The sequence below is a fragment of the Haliotis rufescens genome, unplaced genomic scaffold (genome assembly GCF_023055435.1).
Source record: "Haliotis rufescens isolate VD_foot unplaced genomic scaffold, xgHalRufe1.0.p SCAF_5, whole genome shotgun sequence".
NCBI classification, from domain to species: Eukaryota; Metazoa; Mollusca; class Gastropoda; order Lepetellida; family Haliotidae; genus Haliotis; species Haliotis rufescens.
This window is the reverse complement of record NW_025964223.1, coordinates 18,134,262-18,152,100: the sequence shown is the minus strand read 5'-3', so window position 1 is coordinate 18,152,100 and position 17,839 is coordinate 18,134,262. Positions and strand designations below refer to the sequence as shown.

The following is a 17,839-nucleotide window of genomic DNA, read 5'->3' as shown; positions in this document are numbered from 1 at the left end:
ATCGTTCTTTGTTCTTTGTTGTGTTAAACATAGAGCATATGTATAGTTCCAGGTTCAATCTGATAACACCAACTTGTGCTTGGATACATACAGTTACTACTGATCATACTTATGCCAATGTCCAGGTGAACAATTGCCTTGCCTCTATATGTGTTTGTGACGTGAAACATAACTTGGTCAAACCGGGATTCGAACACGCTATCATATGATCCAAGGGACGCAACTCTGCACAGCGGATTGCGGCGCTTTGTACGATTTGGTCACCCGTGTCGCCGCATTTAACGGGATATCTTTTGATTATGGTTAGGTTTTGTTTAGACTGTTTGGATACACACAGAGGTATCACTGATACATACACCAGTCGGTTACATGTCTTGAGATACGGTCATATCCGCATATCATGTATCAGGCATACACGTATCAAGTGTACATACATATGCAGATATGAATTATATTCACATAAAGTAAATGTATGATGCTGGGATACAAACAAATATTTCGTAAAATGCTAATTTTGGGACACATACAGATATCAATTATACTGTTAACCAGATTTAGTTGGGAGACAACCATTTTTTACAGATATAAAAAATAGTCCTTTCTAGTAAACGTTTTGTTTGCACTTTCGCAAACGCCTGGGATGATTGCTGATTTCAGTGATGCATTCATATAATTCTCACCGCTCGTTTCCCTTTACGCCGAATGGTACTGACATTTTGAATTGGGTTCGTGTCCATACAGTTATCAATGACACATTTTTATCGTTTCTTTAGGCAATCCCTCAGGAGGGACTATGTCCCTGGCGCCCATTTTCTGACGAGATGTTGACGTTGTAATTGAAACTGAGATGATTGGAGTTCCCAGACAAACTAAGTGGGATTTGAGAGACTAGAATCATATCTGCAAGACTTGCCAATTGTCCTGAGCCTCGTCCTCTTTTCAGCCTCGATTAAGTCGTGATATCAAACACATAGCACCCCGGTGCTTTCACTCGCATAAAAAATAGCCAAGAAGAATACTACGGTGCAAATGGTCGTTCATGGTGAGTTTAAAATGGTGTCGATGATAGGGCGTCACTGAACAGGGTATTTCTGACAGCTATGGCTGTATCGCCTGTCAACAGAATGTCGTTTGTGATGATATACTGTAAACAGACAAACGGCTTTATCAGTTACCGGTAAAACCGGTATAACTGGTAATTTTTTTACACCGCCTGTATTCACATACGCGAATTACCACACTGCACATTCTCTTCACAATGTTAAAGCTTGTATGCGTGGATAAATGCATTGATTATATTTCTTTAGCGAGACAGAATTTAAACGTTGACATTTTGAGTCAGTATTTTGGATTTTAAAGTTTTTTTCCTACTTCTCTGTCTGACACGGTTATTGCCGAAGAACAACAGGTTGAATGGCATAAAGAGTTATAGTTGACTGCGCAAACTGTACATATTGTCCTTATCACTAACATGCCGATTTATAAATTGAATACAAGTGCAGTGTATATACAAGGTCAACGCGGGAGATTTTCTACCGAAACAGATTTTTTTGGGCGTAAAAGGCAAGATCGCGGTGAAAATTATGTGAATGGATCATTAAGAATCTGTGATGACATCAGGTTTTGTGAAAAGGGTAAGCATGTTCTGCCCTAAAACATCGTTAATTAGAAGACCTAGGACCATGGAAGATATATCGAGTTACCGGTAGATTGAAACAAGCGGGGTGAGAAAATCTGATTTTTACTGATTCGGCAGGGTTTATCGTCTTAAGGGCATGTCTTCATCTGGCCTACTCCTCATATCGCCTACACTACTATCAAAACGAATTTATGGATGAGTGCACATCACACTTGTACCCTTATCCCTTAAGTAAAATGAACTCTTCCAACAAAATAACAAAGAATGTAAATGACTTTTGATACTGGAATTTCATTTTGTATATGAGATCATCTTCACAACTCAAATGTTTTCAGAACATTAAATATCATAAATATTATCATAGCAGTGTACATTTATATCCATCATCTTCATGTTTTATAACATTAGCACTACATCATTACTAGCAAAATTACTGTAATTTGATGAAATGTCCAACTGCATCCAGAAACTGGATCACTGATCTTCTGCCAGTAGCAAGCTGCTGCTTCAGTCTCTCGATCCTTGCACCTCGGTCTCTGTTAACACCAGCACGAGGTCTCATGGCATCGGATTAGTTCAAAGGCCCATGTACTCAGGTCATTAATTCATATTAATGAATGAAATCATTAATGGGTTAATGGACAGTACCATTCTACACAACAGGGGTGAGGAAGTAACCATTTGTATTTAGTGAAGGCCATATGAGGTGTAGGCGATATAAGGTGTAGGCCAGATGAGGGCAAGCACGTCAAAGGAGTTCGGTTTTATAACGACTTTTCGATGTTAATGAAATCGCGCTACCAAGAGACACGCAGACATTTGCCATACGGGAAACCCCCTTCAAACCTTACTTGTCTGATTATTCATTATAGATCACTCGTTTAATTGTTGTTCACGGTAAACGTGCACTTTTTGTCACTTATTATATTAATTCCACAGCTAGTAGAATCCGTTGTTTCACTTGTATCTTTGGTTTTAGACAGTTTATCGCACACGGACGCACACGGAAAAAAAGGCCCTGAAAACAAATTTCATATTGTCAGTGACTGGCAGAATGAGATACAGTGATACTAACTGTGTCATGACTGTGTATCAGTGTAATGACCGATATGTTAACCTAAGCCATATGTTCCCGTGTTTTTTAGGGGAACACTGGACTTGCCTTTGCATGTGTTTGTGCCGGCTTTCACCAACAAGTAATTCAAAAATACACGATTATGAGACAGTCGGACAATGGACTATGCTTTTAGCAGAGATTTCGTTGTCAGACAACACACACTCACATTTGTGTACAAATTGAGAGAGTGGCGGGTGCTACCAGTAAGGCAGCACATGTTGACCCTTTTCACGAATCCCTGGTGTCACTACAGATTTTTTTCTGATTAACTATAAGCTTCAACACAAAGTCTCTACCTACAACGTGGTGCTATTTAACTATAATCTTCGATACATCGTCTCAGCCTACAACGTGATGCATGTTCAACTATAATCTTCAATGCATCGGCTCAGCCTAGAACGTGATGCATGTTCAACTATAATCTTCAATGCATCGGCTCAGCCTAGAACGTGATGCATGTTCAACTATAATCTTCAATACATAGTCTCAGCCTACAACGTGATGCATATTTAACTATAATATTCAATACATCATCTCAACCTACAACGTGATGCATATTTAACTATAATATTCAATACATCGTCTCAGCCTACAACGTGATGCATGTTTAATTATAATCTTCAATACATTGTCTCAGCCTACAACGTGATGCATGTTCAACTATAATCTTCAATACATAGTCTCAGCCTACAACGTGATGCATGTTCAACTATAATCTTCAATACATTGTCTCAGCTTACAACGTGATGCATGTTCAACTATAATCTTCAATACATTGTCTCAGCTTACAACGTGATGCATGTTCAACTATAATCTTCAATACATTGTCTCAGCTTACAACGTGTTGCATGTTCAACTATAATCTTCAATACATTGTCTCAGCTTACAACGTGATGCATGTTTAACTATAATCTTCAATACATTGTCTCAGCTTACAACGTGATGCATGTTCAACTATAATCTTCAATACATTGTCTCAGCTTACAACGTGTTGCATGTTCAACTATAATCTTCAATACATAGTCTCAGCCTACAACATGATGCATGTTCAACTATAATCTTCAATACATTGTCTCAGCCTACAACATGATGCATGTTCAACCATAAGCTTCAATACATTGTCTCAGCCTACAACATGATGCATGTTCAACCATAAGCTTCAATACATTGTCTCAGCCTACAACATGATGCATGTTCAACCATAAGCTTCAATACATAGTCTCAGCTTACAACGTGTGTAAATATAAGCTTCAACATTTAGTTTCAGCCTACAACTTAATATCTTGAGGTACGTTATGATAATTCTATATACACAGAATGGGTTTGTGAACACTACGAACACCTGGTGTCATGATTATAGCTATTTGATAGTGATTCATACACACAAGCTTTTGATACAGTCGGAAACGTAGATTTCTGACGAATATGGAAACTATGTTTTCGCTTTTATCGTAAGCAACATTTTTAGTAACTGTTTCCTTTTGTCATTGCAAAGCAGTCATTATTTCCACGCTCCAATTTTACTGTCACACCTATATCGTACCTACATATAGCTTTAACATAATTTGCAAACAGGCTACTATGTACATACATAACACTCATTGGTATCTACAGATGTCGACAGATACTGACAAATATTTTATTCCATTTCAAATCGAGTAAACTGTTGAAAATATGATGTAATGATTCATGAATACATGAAATGTATTACTGTGGTTATACAAAGAAAGAAAAAAAAACAAATAGACAGACAAACAAACAAACAAACAGTAGTTAGCCAGCTGTGAGAGTGTGTCACACAGTGCGTGTTGATTCACGTCTGTCTGGAGTTTGCCTGTACCGATTCATTTATTCACGATCATAAGACTCAATCAATGGGCATTTATACAGTGGCTATAAGCGATATAGATACAATGAAAATACAGAACGATACGAGACAGTGACAGGGTTACTCGGGTATGGTAGTGTTGTAACAATTCCTTTCACGTTAGGGAGAGGGAGTTGGGTGGATGGAGGGCTGAGGGTTGGTGGCGTGGGGTCAATAGTGCAACTGATAATGTTGTTTTGGGAGTGTGGGTGGAGGTTACTGAAGTATGGGTTGGGGTTTGTAAGCTTAACTTGTATGTATTTGTAGATTGGTGTGGTCGTGGGCAGGTGGGTTTGATATCTCATTTTTGCGTTGATTTTAGACGGATGTCTTTGCATCGAATATATTTCGAAGTCAAAGAAGTGAATTAAAGAGTGGTGAGTGTAGAAATGAACAATTAACATTGGTCGCATTGCACCTACTCCCAATCTGTTTGATGTTCAATCTGATTCATTAATATTCAGGTTTAGTTGTATAATATTGTATAACTTACAAGCAGCTATTTACAAAAGAATAATACTAGTTTAAGTCAAATTAAGGAGTTTAATAATTTCCTAAGATGAAAATCTCACGACCGCGATGATAAACAAAATGTTGGAAATACCATATGCCACACATAAACATGTGAAAAACATATATTTTCTTGAGGAAAATGGTGATTATTTGTAGTATTTAAAAGGAGAGTCAAGAGGAATAGAAATGAAATGAAAGTTTCCATCGACCTTACAATATTGGAAACATTCAAAGACCAAGGCTAAATAAAGCACAAAATACCAATTCTTGAATATCTTCTTCTCCAATAAAGAAAGTAAGAATACTAACTAATCCTTCAACAGATTCTGTTTCTGCACTGTTGACTAAGTCAACGCATTATTCAACATATTCTGTTTCTGCACTGTTGACTAAGTCAACGCATTATTCAACATATTCTGTACCCGCATTGTTGACTAATTTAACGACTGAGGCTCTTGTGTCTCGTGTGTATTGAATAAACAATTTGCCCAAACAATACAAAATCAATATCACACTTCCTTTGTAAGTCTAAATAAAGGTGAACAATGATAATTTGCTTAACTTTGGCGTCACCCGAAGCTATATTAGCAGCTCATTACTCAAAAAATGAAAATATACACAACAAATATTTGGTCATTGCTACAAAACACGCATTTTATTGCTGTCAATTGGAGAGCCTAACAAATTATATATTTCACAACAAATTAATTTCAGGACGTTCATCTTGACAACGAGATATGTTTTGAGTAAACACTGAGGACAATTTATTTTTCTGATATGTTCGGTCCTTTCGCAGATGTAGGCCAGGTGTACTACCATCCAATACAGCCTAGTCGTCTCACGGTGAAGATAATAGGCCATAAGCATGTGGACGCACTGGATCGTGAAGTAGAGAGCAGGCAGGTTGGTGGCGTCAACATAGGAATTATTTGTCGCCTTGACAAGCTAAAACACATCCTGCACGCTACATATACAACACATAGAATCATATTAACACCCTTCTTATTCCCGTAGTGGGAATATTGAACCTGAAATGAAAATGATAACCCCAAACGGCATTGCATCGACAAAGTGTTTATAACAGTCGGATTGACAATGTGTTACAACACTAGCCAGCCTCGATTTTGTCTAATGGATGCATTTCCAGCCAAGCGAGGACAAAGGGGATCTCGTGACGATGGTTCTGAGGTCAAATATTTAGAGGTATATATTGTGCTGGTACAGCAAAACTAAGTTATTTGTCCCGGTCGGGGTATATGTACACTTCTCTGAATTGACCGCGTTCTTATTCCCAGATATAGTATAATTAATACATCAGCTTACATGTTAAACACACCAGGCTTTCAGCAGCGGTTCCGGTTGAATGATATCGTTAAGAAACCCGTCAGATGACATATCAATCTTGTACCTGCTACAACAAATAGGCCGCAGCAATATACGGGACGCACCAGGGGTGAATATAAATAGCAGAAGACCCTTTCATAAGTACTTTGAAGAACACAGTTACACCACAGCCACAACACATATGTATTGACGTGCTCATACACCCGATCTACCAGTCGCAAACCTGTTTCGTCCCTCAACTTCTAAGAATGGAAATACCTCCGCTGGATACACGTCTGCGGGATAACATGATATCGCTTCTATGTTTCCCATGTAAATGTTATTGATTCCATTTATCTATTGGATGGGGAATATGTGTTTTTTCAATGTCTGCTGTGTTCGTCGGCTGTGAGTGTAGACAGGAGGCTGATTCCAGCTGACGGTGGACCAAATACAATGAAGAGGAGAAAATGCGTCGCCATGTTGGTGTTCTCGTGGGCTATTGTTGTGGTGTTAACATGCATCGGCATGGCGGAAGGTTGGTGTCTTGTAGGATTTCTTTTGTTTTCCTAAGTTAGATTTACAAATTAACGAGTCTGGTGTGGGTCACATGCCATTTCGTCACATTCCTGACAGTGTCATAATGTTGCACATACCGGCGAAGTGAGTCACGAACGTCAACTTGCTGTCTTCTCGTTGTGTGTTCTCTACCCATGAATGCATTTCTACTAGGTTCTATCATTTGCACGAGAGCATTCACCCTATACCATTCACCCTATGCATACTATAATGAATTGTTCGAGCCAGGATATAAACCTTATCCCAAATGTGATGTACTTCACACAACATGCTATTTGGACTTATTCGATAGTCAATCGGACACGCGCATGGGCATTTACGATTTTATTGAACTTTCCACAATGCAAACTCGTGCATTAACATGTGTACAAATCATTCCGTACTTAAATGCGTTAGCTCTTCCTGGCAGGGTCATGGCATGACCATGGTTCGAGTTTCATGCATGTAAAACGTATGTATTGACGTCCTCGCTGCGATATGAATTCAAAAGAACTTCAAACGACTCATTTACAAACATACCATATATGTCATGTATATGGTTGAAGAGTGATGGCGTAGTCTGACCAAATCAGTTGGCTTATTCCTTATGCTACCAGGCTCTCCCAGTTGCATTTGAGACGATATCTAGTAATGGTTATAACGTGGCGTGTTTCAAGCATAAGAGTTGAGTACATTTAATTTTATGGCCTAAGTCGTTGCGTCAACTCAAAACGAAGCAATGATCGGAAATAGACCAGGGTAGTATCGTACTTTACTGGAGACATGATACACTGGCTACGTTTTACCAATGGAACAGTGCACGGGCTCTTAAATATGGCATTTTTATATTATTCAACAGGTTTGACCACATGTCTGGATGATATAGTTTATCAGGATGGAAGGATCAATCTGAACATCGCTCTGTCCGAGCTGAATGGATACAATGGGAACTGCTCTTGCAAATTACAGAGGGTCAATATCGACTCTAATGTGACAATTACGGCCAACGATGTAACTAAAATGTGTGAGGTTGGTGTATTGACAATATCAACCTGGGATATATGTGAACAAGTCCAGCAGGGAGTTACAACATGGAACCTATACCTTTCTGTTATTGAGCAGAAGATATTGCTTGACGTAACAGACAACAAGAACCAGTCTGTTGGGGGAATGATAAGCTTTACATCATTAAGTAAGTTACAACATTCTTCTTGAAAGCATAGTTTAAATGATGACAGATAAATGTAAGTGTAATAAAACATTCATATCTGGAAACAGAACCCATTCTAATTGTACATAAAACCCATTCCACAGTGTTATGAAATCTCTGCTGTAAGGAGAGTCCATTATACGATTCCAACTATATAATAATCACATGTTTATGAATCACTATCAAATAGGTCAGCTTATTTTACCCCATATGAGGCTACATGCACATGTCACAAACATGCAAAGGCATGTCAATTGTTTTACTAAAAAGACACGGGAACAAATGAGATTGATGACAATCGAGAATTGCATTGAACATATTTTTTGTCAGAAGCCACCATAACAGGTTATAAATGTTGTTATCCCGAAAGCAAGAGTCGTGTGACGCTCTTTGAAATCTACCTAGAAAGAGCATGTTGACTAACCTCATAATTTGTGAAAAGTAGACCCTAAAGGCTGGAGCTGATGGAATTTCGACCTATAAAATTTTGCATTTGCTAATCTGTCACAGAATATATTTATATCTATATTGCTATTCTGACAAAACTATAATACCTTGAGGTTTTGTTATTGATTGTACTATTAAATCACGATATGTTAGGAGTTATTTATTTAGTCGTTGAATGTCATTTAGAATTGACACACATAAGGGTGAGAATGTATAGGTGTCATCTTCTTTATTATCAGGAACACAACGTTTCGGAGCATATACCAACGCCTTCATCCCCTTCACCTTTCTTCATCTTCCTTCATCAGGTGAATCATTCACCTGATGAAGGAGTAAGTATATACTCCGAAACGCTTTGTTCCTCATAATAAAGAATTTGACATCCATAAATTCTCTTGCTAATCTAAATATATTATTTGCTATTTTGAGTGAGATTTCAGAGAGGGAAAATAGCCGGCTGAAAGAGAATGTCAACATTAGGGTTTCACCTTGTCCATTTTCAGAAACCATAAGTCTTCGGTGTCGAGGAGCCAATGTGATTATACCGGAAACAACAACGCCAAAAATAACAACGACACCCATCACGACGACAACAACGGAAGGGCCCATTGAAGGGACACGTAAGCTCAATAGTTACATTTGTTATACTTGGTATAAGACCAGAAGAATTGTATAAATGCAGCGTAACATCAACCTCCGTCAACCACAATCTATGTCAATACATTTGGCACAGTTGAGCCCTCATTAGCAGCCTTCCTTGGCGTGTCAGCCCTGTGTTAGTAGGTTTCACCCAAGTTGTAAACGTCTACGATCTTGGTCAATTTCTTATTACCGACTAGCGTAACCCGTGACACACTGCAATATTCTTCAAAACGGCTTTCGTCCAAACTAAAGTACAGACATAACTACAGTACAATATTAAATGACATATCGTTAACTGGGAAGCAATGTTATACTTATCCTTCGAGTACATACAACACCAGGCTATATTCATTTTTTCGCTGCCAAGCTCCAGTTCAATGTGAACTGTGGTCGTCATCCGTACACATGTGGTCACAGGAATCTTGTGACAAAGCAAACAAACTTGATCAAATATTGTACGATAATGTTGTGAGCTTGTATTGGTTTTCACAACATTAATTCTATTTCGGACATAAATAATGTCATATTTTTTCTAGAATAACGTACATTCCAACACCAGACTACACAAACAATGGAGATACTTTTGTGATCACGAAACGTTTCAAAGGAGTAAATCCCATTTTTCTTGTTTGAAGGTATCAGATTTTTTTTAGGATTCAGCTCGCAGCAAATAAACTGTCGTTTGTTGTCTGGTCTTGTTTATAAAAACACACACCATAAAATGAAGGTAATTATTGATGATAAGGCAAATACAATCATAAACAATAGTGAGTGAGTGAGTGAGCGAGTGAGTGGGGTTTAACGCCGCTTTTAACAGTATTCCAGTTATATCGCGGTGTGTCAGCTTAATGTGGGAGAAAAGCCCGAAGTACTGCAGGTCTCATCATAAACAATAGAATTGAAGGTAAGATCTTTGTTCGCACTAGGAAGATGTTTTGGTGCAAGTTAAAGCACATGCTTCATAAAGGTGGTAGGAAATGTTAAAAACCAAATACTAGAGTCTGAATCTATACCGCTAGGTGTGAAATACCTGTATGGCCTGGTTCGTGTGTAATTGGAATAATTCTAGGAACAATTTGGACAGTTATTTGGGTTTGGTTGACGTGATACTGAGTGTAGAAACATGATATGTTGATGGTCCAAACGTAATGAAATATACAGAATTTACCTAATTTCCTCCAACAAAACTCAAGTAGAATGATGGTCAAGTAACACAACATTCTACACATGATGATTTACTGTCCGTTTAGTAAATGTAACCACCAATGAGGATGTTTTACGATTTGGTTAACTTCCACAAAGTTGTATTCAGATAAATGTTTCCAATACATGTTCAACATTGCCGGAGATTCCAAGGCAGGAATGTCCGTGCACATTATCTCATACTTGTTGTAAGAGCCTACTTATCAGGATAGGGCGCTTACAATGTGTACAATGAGTGATTGTATGTCTTCATGCTCCGCTGGTCGTTCCTCAGACCTCCGGGTTAATATATGCACAGGCTGCTGTGACATAAAGCTGGACCAATGCAGTCTGCGAGGGAGTAAAATATCCGCTTACTGTCTGCAGCATTCATCGGCTCGTACAAGTAACGCCCATATATGGTGCCCCTCGCAGTGATATTGCTGGAATATCGCTACAGGCGGCGTAAAACCACGCTCACTCACTCAGTCATATTATGTGTCATGATGTACAACAAACCTCCTTCCTCTCTTTCTCTCTCTCCCTCACTTTCTTTCTCCCCCTCTCTCTCCCCTCCCTCTCGCCCTTCCCCCTCCCTCTCCTCCTCCCTCTCCGCGCTCTTTCCCCCTCTCTCTCCCTCTCTCCATCCCTCCCTCTCTTTCCTCTCCCTCTCTCCCTATCTCCCCTCCCTCCTTCACTCTCTCTCCCTCCATCCTTCCCTCCCTCCCCTCCCTCGCTGTCTCTACCTCCACCCCTCTCTCTCTCTCCCTCCCTCTCTCTCTCCTCCCTCCCTCCCTCTCTCTCCCTCCACCCCTCTCTCTCCCTCTTTCAATCCCTCCCTCCCTCCCTCCCTCGCTCCCTCCCCCTCATCCCTCCCCCTCTCTCCCTCCCTCGCTCTCTCTCCCTCGCTCTCTCTCCCTCCCTCTCTCCATCCCTCTCTCCCTCGCTCTCCCTCCCTCGCTCTCTCTCTCTCCCCTCCCTCCCTCGCTCTCTCTCCCTCCCTCCTCTCTCCCTCTCTCACCCTCCCTCGCTCTCTCTCTCTCTCTCTTTCTCCTAGAGAGAGAGAGGAACGTGGACAATGTAAACTTTAATGTAAAGCCAATATAGTTTATATTCTTATGTTTTCAGTTCTGGCTTCAGCGTTCGGTGTGTTTGGTGGATTTGTCATATTGCTTGTACCAGTATTTCTCTGTGTAAGATACAGGTATGCCCATATTTGAATTATCGAAACTCCGCACGGCATATTGCCTTACCATTAAGAAACAAGTTGCGTCGGCGAACTATTTATATCGTTAGGAGCCCTGCAAACAAAGCCAAAAAGAACAGTGTTGTGTTGTTATTCAATTACTTCATTTCGAAGACAATGTATAATAACAGTAATGAAATCTTCTTTTTGCAACTCGTAAAATTGAATAGAATGTGCTTCAATCGTTCTTTAATGCCGGTCTTCAAATCTGAAACATACTTAACGTATTTCCTGTAAACCTATTGCAGAGAAAGGAGGAGAGAGAAGCACAACGCAAAGAAGGCAAATGCAGAACAATCAGTACAAGCCGTAGCAAGGGAAAACAAAGACCCAGAGATGCTGAGGTACTCATGGTTTAAAACTCTGACTATTAGGATAAAGCGACTCTACTATGGAGAGCCTAGACGAGGAAGGTCGCGGAGCCGAAGACGTCCAGCGCCCACAGGCTCTCAGGCAGGAAGAAGGTTTCGGAAACTGTTTGCCAGCAGGAAGGGTTCTCCTAGTTCTACAAGCACTAACAGTTTAAGCGCCAGTCAGGGTCCAGATAACAATGTGCCTGAAGTTCTAAATGAAGAAGATAATGACGATGTCTTTGATGTCGTGAGTCCCCAACAAGGTGGTGGAATTTTCATGGACCGGTGCAGTTTCAATGAAGAGCTGATGGACGTTCCTGAAGAGGCGTCCACCTCGGTAGATGTCCATTACGATTCTCTTGTGCCAAACCAGCATGCCGGTGACGATAATCAGCATGACGTGAGTGATGAAACAGTTGAAGGAGAATTGGTTAATTCCTTGTTCTCGGGTGTGGGTGACGATGAGGATACCGAGCACTCTCCCGGCATAGGGAATCTGAAAGTGGACGTGGAAGGTTCAATTGAGAACAACAACGGTCTCACTGAGACTCAAAGGAAATATCTCGTTGGTGACGAACAGGTGACCGCAATTCCTGATTCTGAGGTCAATCAAGACAAAACGAACGGGACAGGAATATTAGCCAATGGCCACCCCCCTGACTATGTCAATGCAATGTATGCAGTGCCTATCAAGCCACCTAAAAAGGCAAATGGTACCTCACATTTAAGAATGTAACGGGTGGATTGTGCCTTGGCTGGATGTATATATCTTTAATGAGTATGTGTTGAAAAAGTAGAGTGAAACAAACAAAGCCAAAATAGACGGTTTCATTCGTATGGATACCATGTTGCACTTGTGTTGAGCTATTATGCTTGTTGAAACATGATACATGATGTTTTTAAATACTTCACCAGCTACCGGTGATGGCGCTTGCTCAATATAATACAGGAGAGTGGGAGAGTAGTAAACAGGAAACTGAGTTTAATATTATGTATATTTGTAGGAGTAACACGAACCTTAAATGCAAAATTATAGCATGGGGAATGTTTAGATTCTTTGTTTTGAAATTGAAAATTTCCAATTTAAACTCTTATATTATCTGACACTTTTGCTGTGTCAGGAAACAAACACTTTTCATGCACATTGTGTGAGTGGGGGTACTACCGGGTGGGTAGGACATGCTCATCCTTATTATGAACACCTGGTGTCGTCATCGATTTTCAGTGATCCATCCAAATAATTCCCACCGCTATAACACGCCTAATGGAATCTGTTCGAGACTGATTATTCTCTGGCGTAGACGTGTTGTATTTGCATAAATATAACACGTCAACGCCAGGGAATATCCTGTCCCAACGCCAAAACAAATTCCATAGGATTTTAAACTCAAACAGCACTAAACATTATATGACTGGACCACTGAAAATCAGTGACACCAGAAGGTGTTCGTGGTAAGGATGTGCTCCGCTACCGAACAGCAAAGGTCAGCTTCTGATTTTGTTCAGGTTTAATTCAGTTCTTTACCCTACTGCAACACGTATAAAAAAGCAATTTGTCGAATTGACTTATTCTTTTCGCCATATATTCGTAAATCAAAGTGAGTGTAACTTTATAAGAACAGTGCTTTACGAAAGTATACATATAGTTTCTTCCCATGTGAAGCATCAGTTGGGTGATACGCTATAACCAACAACATGGATCTTTGTGTGAGATGTCTTGTTCACCCATGTGTAATGTATACCCGGATTTACATCTTTCGCGACATATTTTCATTGGAATTTGAAATAAATGGGCTTGTGAATGTATTCTGTGATGCGAAGAAACACCCTTAATGTGTCTCTCCCACTGACAGCTGTGCTTTAGCGTTGATGGGCCAGAGGCTGTTCAGTTTTCCAACGGTCGGTGTACATTCTATTGACCGTTGTGGAACCCGGCCCAGTCACGATCGCTGTGTAGGTTTGGGCATGTTGTCTGTATGCGTGGGCCTACTGTATGGAAGTATTTTATCATACCTTTACATTTATTCAAACCCTCTATGAAAACACGGTTCTATTATTATCAGCACGTACCTCTGTGTCCAATGTTTGTGGACTTAGGGTACGTAAACCAGTTAGACAAGTATGCCTCTGGGAGTGATTATGTTTGGAGTGTTGTCCTCAAATACACGCATACATTTGAACCCTGCATACACTCGCAAACATTTCCATCCGAGGTGAACGTTGTGTGTCGTGGGAACAACTCACTCGTGATACATCAAGAATTTAACGAAGACGCGTGCACTTTGTTTTCATATCATCATATACAAAATGTTGTACTATTTGGCTATCTGAATTTGAACAGTAAACGTACATTTTGTATAACTATGTCACTAGCATATTGTGCATGTATGTATGCCCAAATCATGTTACAGTAAACTACGGTTATAACGAACACGCTTATAACGAACTGACGGATATAACGAACTTATTTTTTAGTCCCGACTATTTGCTGTAGTTGTACCGTATATATGCTTATAACGAACTACGGTTATAACGAACTAAAAACAGTAGTCCTTTTGAGTTCGTTATAACCGTAGTTAACTGTATTTATGTGAAAAATTCTTGGACGTTGAAAATGAATGTAACAACAACTGACTTCATTTTATCTATAAAATCTCAAACGAGCACCCGAGGTTATTGACTTTAATTGATTCCATTATGTAAGCAATTAGTCAGAGGTTTTATTATAGCCTGACTAGGACGATAAAACACGCTCCACAGACGCTCAGTAAAACGCTACTATGTAGTTAAAACATAATTTTTCTCCTTCAAGTTATAAATAGTATTTTTATTACCTATAGTGTATAGTTCACCACGATCGAAGGATAACATACCAATTTTTTAAAGGCCTACGGGTCATTAGGTTACCTAGAATGCCATGGCGACGGTCATATCGATGAGACAAACAATAACGCTTGTTCGGGCGTCTTGATCCGGCAGAAATGATGTTGATGGAAAAATAATTTGTCCCAACCGTCGTTGCATGTCATGAATTTTGTATGTGTAGTAACCTGTTCTAGATAATCGCTCCCTTGTAATGAATACTTCATGAATATAAAATATGATTCTAGAAACTAGACAAATGGAATTTGTATACAGGTAATTTGCATGTCTTTCATCGCTACCGAGATTACCCCACCGAGTCTGGTGATGTACATAATTTGAACACAACACGCTGACATTTCAGAATTGATGCATTGCGTTTTATAATACCATTGCCTAATACATTATACCATCTGTTTTTTCTATTACAGGAGGCAGCAACTGCCTTGTAAATGCTTATAAAACAGGATGTATTTATCTGGCATTCAGATCAAAATGTCTCATGTGATAAAAAAAGCTCTTTGATGTCTAGTATAATGTGATACATTGTTGTGATGCGTATAAGTGTGTATTGTATCGTGTTTTATAGCCTTGTAATTCTGATAAGGAATTCGCCTTGTCAGAATGTTCAATGTACTTAAACTGCAGGACAGTTTGCTATTTGATTATGATAGAGATATGGTACGTATGCTATATTTAAGATATATATACTAGTACAAGTGCTTATGTATGTATTTCCTATGTAAAGATATTACAATTATGCATACATGATTCCTATAATTTTAAATGTAAAACAATCCTATGTTAAATCAAAATATGACCATCAAATGTGTAGATTATCTGTTTACTGTTAATAACAATAACCCCTGGATGATGGAGGGAATGTAGATAATATCAATATACGTGTACATAAATGAATACCGTATTCGACGTAATAAGCGTCCCGCTCTAATAAGCGCCCACGGTGACATTTGCTGATATATTGGCTGGTGAAGAATCCCAATTAGCACCCCTTCCGATTGATCAATGTTCACAAGACTTATTTATTCGCGTTTAATACACACTCGTGTGCTATATATGCACCCTTAATTATGGGCAATAAAGTTCTGGAAAAAATATATCTGTCGTACATTAACATTTCAGACTGTCAGCATGAAATTTATCTTTCAACTCTGTCTTTTTTCACCAAAATAATATTCTAATAAGAGCCCCCTATTTCTAATTTTGAGAGCGCCCTGGGCGCTTATCACGTCGAATACGGTACCCGTTGTTAGTGAAGGAAACAAGACACCCGGTGTTGTGTCTGCTCCTCACCTGGGACGATTGAGTGAGGCTGTTACCTGCTTTGATATTTTTTCCTGTAGCAAATCAACAAGATAAGGCTTCAGAAGTGTACATAGGTGTAGAGTCAAACGCAGGCCCTGGCGTGTGATCACGTTGATCCAAGGGTCGTGGGTTCGAATCCTAGATTCGCTCCGATTATAATACTTTGCCAGTTTCCAATATAGCTGTGTAATGTCATCAACTCATATACTGCCTCACGTTGGGTTGTCCCCCCATAATATGCTGACACACTATGTTTACTCATCTTCTCGAAGCAAGGGAGTTAACTGACTATAAAGTCCAGTTTCCACCCTTGTCGAAACTGGTTGGAATTTCTTGGCTCGTTCGTAGTGGTGATTACCACTAACTGTCACGAGTTATGTCCTTTCTATGTTCCTTCGATTGACCAAACAGACTCCACCTCTCATATCATTTGCATTTACTTAAACAAATTGGCGGCACTCATTCAAAACGATCTGATCGATAATCAAGATCTATATTGTAAAAAAAACCCGGGTCTTACGTCGCGAGGTGCATGGAATGGAACTGGACTTTTATAGTCAGTTAGCGCCCTTGCCTCGGGAAGATGTGATCACTCAACTGATATTTTATACGGATCTCAACCCTATCCAATTCACATTAGGTTTCCCATGGAATGAAGAGTAATTGATCTCAACAGTGGCAACTGCAATTCTATTGTACATTCCTTAAAAACGTACATCCGTCATATAGTTTCCATTAACGAAGGACTGGATGTAGCACGTGTGATGAATACTACTATATGCAGGCATCGATGAAGCATTGGACTAACAGACTCGTATGGTGATTAATGTCCCGATTGTCTTGAATTACGGCATTCCATTCTATGTTAGAAATACTTGGAAATCTGTGCCTAGATTATAACAATTGTTTGATATATGTGACATTCTATTTTTCTATATTATACAATGTTATATAGTAAAAATTGTTTTGTTGTGTTTACAGATAACCATTTATATGTGTCAACGTTATAACTTGTATTCAAATGCAGGAACACGACTCAGTGTTAAAAGTCATGAGCTGTTTATTAGAGACGTGCAATTTTCAAAAACGTGATATCAGTTTTCTTATACAAGATGAGCTCACTTTGTCACTAACATGTAGTATTAACTCCATTTGAAAGTGCTTTTCAAAATACATGCTCATGATGTAGTCATAATAGTACCATGAATTATTCTTAATGTTATAGAAGTTGATGTCGCTTTTGATATACAAGATACGGCGAAGCCCTATTACCTCGAACGCCATTATCTCGATATATCATGTATTGAGACAATGTGACACTGTGGTTCATTATCAGTGCATCGCTTGTTTCGAACTACGCGTAAATCGATGACACCAAGTATTGACTGTCGAATACCCGAATGCCCGGCGTGTGTCGAAATGTTTCTTTTTATCCGTATTTCGATACAAATAGAGTTTCTGTGTAAAACAATTTAAGGAGTTAAAAAAGTTGACAGAACCGAGAATTTGATGTCTTGGGTTGGAGAATATTAATTATTCGCTGGTAAAATGCGT

The 17,839-nt window shown here is 39.3% G+C and overlaps 1 protein-coding gene across 1 annotated transcript; it reads left to right on the top strand.

Moving 5' to 3' along the window:
* Window positions 1-6,515: 6,515 nt before the first annotated feature.
* Window positions 6,516-17,246, top strand: LOC124145232. Its single transcript, XM_046514960.2, has 5 exons — window positions 6,516-6,997; window positions 7,877-8,209; window positions 9,178-9,294; window positions 11,627-11,702; window positions 11,993-17,246. The coding sequence occupies exons 1-5, from the start codon at window positions 6,916-6,918 to the stop codon at window positions 12,831-12,833; spliced, it is 1,449 nt and encodes a 482-aa protein (XP_046370916.1). The 5' UTR covers window positions 6,516-6,915; the 3' UTR covers window positions 12,834-17,246.
* Window positions 17,247-17,839: the final 593 nt, after the last annotated feature.

Bases quoted from the DNA above. Each gene is read 5' to 3' on its own strand.
- LOC124145232 (XM_046514960.2), top strand. From the start codon at position 6,916: ATGAAGAGGAGAAAATGCGTCGCCATGTTGGTGTTCTCGTGGGCTATT. The intron at 6,998-7,876 runs GTTGGTGTCTTG...ATTATTCAACAG, and splicing joins ATGCATCGGCATGGCGGAAG to GTTTGACCACATGTCTGGAT. The intron at 9,295-11,626 runs GTAAGCTCAATA...TTATGTTTTCAG, and splicing joins AGGGCCCATTGAAGGGACAC to TTCTGGCTTCAGCGTTCGGT.